General features: G+C 67.5%; 1 protein-coding gene across 1 annotated transcript in view; it reads right to left on the bottom strand.

Annotated features, from left to right (window-relative positions):
• Window positions 1–553: 553 nt before the first annotated feature.
• MADCAM1 (mucosal vascular addressin cell adhesion molecule 1) overlaps window positions 554–3,834 on the bottom strand; it is a 5,192-nt gene continuing 1,911 nt past the window's right edge. Inside the window, exons 3-6 of the mRNA XM_027769547.1 lie at window positions 3,640–3,821; window positions 3,091–3,414; window positions 1,319–1,516; window positions 554–821 (exon numbers count right to left, since the gene is read on the bottom strand). Of these exons, the coding sequence (XP_027625348.1) occupies window positions 673–821; window positions 1,319–1,516; window positions 3,091–3,414; window positions 3,640–3,821 (853 nt within the window). The 3' untranslated portion in view covers window positions 554–672. The remainder of the gene's footprint in view (window positions 822–1,318; window positions 1,517–3,090; window positions 3,415–3,639; window positions 3,822–3,834) is intronic.

The following is a 3,834-nucleotide window of genomic DNA, read 5'->3' as shown; positions in this document are numbered from 1 at the left end:
GGTGCCGCAGCCGGCCGCCTCTTCTCCACTGCCGCCATCTTCGCCGAGGGCAGTGGAGCCGGAAACACCGGCATATTTCCCGGTGCACTGGCGCCTGGGCGGCCATTTTTGTTAAGGGCAGGACCTGCCTAGCTCCCACTATGAGGATTCTAGGAAAAACAGGAGCACGCTGTTTTCTCCCGGAGGTCCTAGGAGGCACTCTTCTACGTCCCTCTTTCCTCGTGCTCCCTGGCCTGCTTGGCTTCAGTCCGGAATCTGAGTTTTGCCAGGTTTCAAAATGGCTGCCAAGGAAGTGCTCGACTTTGGGTATGAAGCCAAATTGTTTGCCATCTTTGTAGTGGGCGTGTCCTTCATTAGCATGGTCCCCTAGCAACCGGTCTCCTGGTTACCAGCGAAGCCCAACCGAGCGTCTGCTGGTCCTGCCCCCCGCCCCCTTTCATGAATCCCGTGGCGTCTGCATGCTTAGCTGGGCTGCGGTAGGGTCCCACCCGCCTGGGCGCGTTCCCCCGCGATCCACGCAGGCGCTCACACCCCGGACCACACGAGTCAGCCGTCAGACCAGACGCCCTTTATTCTGCAGCACCCCACTGCCGCCAGCCGCCAGGGTGGGGCCCACGGTGGCCCTGGAGCTGTGCCGAGTCTGGCCCCGACTGCTGGAGGGAAGGCAGGCGGTCAGCAGGGCCCAGGCGGATGGGTGGGGCCACGGCCAGGCAGGCGGCAGCGCTTCCACAGGCGATAGGTGACGGCCACCAGGAGCAGCAGCGCCAGCACCAGGCTGCCCGCCCACAGGGCTGGTGGCCCTGCCAGTTCAGGGCTGGACGCTGGGGACAGTGAGAAGGGAGCTCAGGAGCCCGCACCTCTTACGGGACTGGGGCGACCCCACAGTCTCCGGGCGCGTCCACGCGTGCCCAGTGCCCCGAGAACCTATGAAGGACTGGCCGGACTGAAGTCACACAGGTCCTGAGTGTTCGGAGTGGACTGTCCACCCGGCTGGCCACTCGCCCATTGGCCCTGACATGCCATCAGCCCTCCTGCAGCCACACTGTCCCCGGCAGTTGTGGCGTGTGGAAGCCGACCGGTGACAGAGGCCTGGCACACGCCGACTGCTGCCCTACACTGCTGTCTGCTGGCCAGGGTGATTGGGCAGCTCTACCCCTGGCTGCGACTCCACGGAGCTCAGAACTTACATGGCCCTGAGTGGACAGGACAGCTGGTCCCCAAAGCCCACTCAGCCAGCGGGGAGACTGAGGCTGGGCGTTGATCCAAGGAGCCCTCCCTCCAGCCCCTCCAGCCCCTCCTGCCCAGGCACGGCACTCACTGCTCTCCAGGGCCACGCCTCGTTCTGTGGGCCCAGCTGCGTGGGTCCCAGGGTGGCAGGTCCTGCTGCAGCCAGGACTCCTGGGGTCATGTGTGGAACCCCGGTGGGAGGTGGCGTCGGGGGGCTCCTGGGAGGTGGCGTCGGGGGGCTCCTGGGAGGTGGCACTGGGGGGCTCCGAGGAGACCTGGCGGTGCAGGACTGGAAGCAGACCACTTGCTTTTGTCCCCACTGCTCTGGGCCCACCTCCTCTGCCCCAGCGCCCGTGTGGACCAGGAGGTGGGCCCGGACCTCTCCAAGCGCCTCCCTCAATCACGTGTGTGAACTGCAGGGCATGTCAGTGGCCCTCCCGGCCCCCACTCACTGGTCTTGTCTTCTTGAGCAGCTTTTTAAAAAAATTGCTATGGTGTGCGTGCGCTTGTCAGAGGAAAAAAAGAAAGTACGAAGGGCCCCCGGGGCGATGGCCACCGTCCTCCAGACCCCGGGGCGATGGCCACCGTCCCGTCCTCCAGGCCCCGGGGCGATGGCCATGCCACCGTCCTCCAGGCCCCGGGGGCCCCTGCCCCCCAGGCCCCGGGCCGAGGCCCATGCCACCGTCCTCCAGGCCCCGGGGCGATGGCCATGCCACCATCCTCCAGACCCCGGGGCAATGGCCACAGTCCTCCAGACCCTGGGGCAATGGCCACAGTCCTCCAGACCCCGGGGCGATGGCCATGCCACAGTCCTCCAGACCCTGGGCGCGCACACACCGGCCCCAGTGTGTCTGTGAGCCACCGGGGCCAGGACCCAGTCGCCCCGGCCACCACGCCACCGGCTGGCCCCCACAGCTTCTTGGTTCGCTTGTGCCTCAGTTTCCTCAACTATGAACAGGGAGAGCCCCTGCCCCGGGCGGTGCTCACAACACAGGGTCCGCAGGGGTGGGGAGGGAGGGGTGCTGCGGCCGGCTCTGCCCTGTGAGGGTGTCACCCCAAACCCTGAGGCCCTGCCCCACCTACTGTGTCCAGACCTCCCTGGAGTGCATGGCGGGAACCCGGGCCCCCTGGCGCCCCCACTGGAAGAGAGAGCATATGCGGGGCCATCCCTGGTGGACACGCTTCGGTCACGGGAACAATGGCTGATGTGAGCAGGCCCTGCTGGGCGCGGCCCGTCTGAATGCCGTCGGGAGTGGGGTGCTGAGACAGCGGCTCTACCACGGGGAGCGTGTACCCCCTGTGGTGAGGAGCAGTACCGGGGAAGCCCATGCCAGAGGTCGTGGATGGTGTCAAGAAACAGGAGGAGGGAGAGGGAGCCCCTGACCAGGCCCGGGGGCCCCCGGCAAGGCCATCCTCAGCACAGGCTTGAGGGAGGCACGGAGGGGCCCTGGGGAGATCGGGGAGATGGGGAGGGCATCCCGGGGGCGCCGCTGCGCACAGGCCCTGGACAGGATGGAGCCTGGCGTTGGCAGACAGGCGAGGCCTGGCGGGACAGGAGAGAGCGAGGGGGGGCAGGTGTGGACAGGCCTGGTGGCTCTGGGAGGACCTGGGCTTTTTACCTTCAGGGTGGGAGCCGCAGAGGCTGAGGAAGGGGGGAGATGGGCGTGGGGCCTGGCACGGGACAGGTGTTGGGTGGGTGTCTGGGGCAGCCTGAGGTTGGATCCAGTCTGGGGGAAGGTTCCAGATCCCCAGGGCTGGGCAGGGCGTGCAGCCCTCTGCCCCGCAGAACACTGCCGTCTAGGTTGGTGAGCGAGGGCACAGCCCCCCGGGGCCTGCGAGGCCGGCGGGCTGCCGTGGGCTCACCTGGGATGGCCCGGCGGTGGCTGAGCAGCAGGCCGGGCAGCCTCATGGTAACCTGACAGTGAAGGGCAGGAGGGAGGTGGGTCCCCAGAGGCGGGAGCAGCCAGCGCTGGGTCACATGGAACAGCGTGTCGTCGCCCTCCTGGGGCTCTTCCCTAACTTCGGGGGCCAGAGCCTGGGCCCCTTCCAGTTCCAGGTCCCCCAGGAGCAGGGAGAAGGAGAGGGTGTCCTGGCTTGTAGGAGTGACATTGTGGGCGGTGCAGGTCACCTCCTGCTCCTGCTCAGGCACCAGGACCACGGGGGAAACCGTCAGCTGGTCCGGGAAGGCTGTGGATGGAGAGTCAGGCTGTGCCGAGCCAGAGGTCAGGGCTGCACCAGCTGGAGGGGACCAGAGCCTGGGGAGGGGGCTGTGGCCTCAGCACCAGCTGCAGGGAGGGGCTGGGAATGGTGGAGACTAGGGCCTGGGGAGGGGGAGGAGCTGCACCACCCAGACTTGGAGCTTGGCTGGGTGGGCAATCTGGAAGGCTCCCCGGAAGAGGTGCCGTGGCTCACCGTACACCAGGAGTTGCACCGTCTGCTGGAAGGTGAGGTCCCCGCAGGAGCCCACGCACACGCGTGTCCCAGTTGCAGACAGCGAGGCGTTGGGCACCACCATCACACTGCTGTCCACGCCTGGCAGCACCGTGCCCAGGCTGGTGTCCAGGCCCCGCCACTGCACCGAGGCGGCCCGGGGGCCCGCACACGGCC

Source organism: Tupaia chinensis, unplaced genomic scaffold, assembly GCF_000334495.1.
Source record: "Tupaia chinensis unplaced genomic scaffold, TupChi_1.0 Scaffold149964_1, whole genome shotgun sequence".
Lineage (NCBI taxonomy): Eukaryota > Metazoa > Chordata > Mammalia > Scandentia > Tupaiidae > Tupaia > Tupaia belangeri.
Note: the sequence above shows the minus strand (reverse complement) of the source record. Positions and strands in the feature narration are given on the sequence as shown.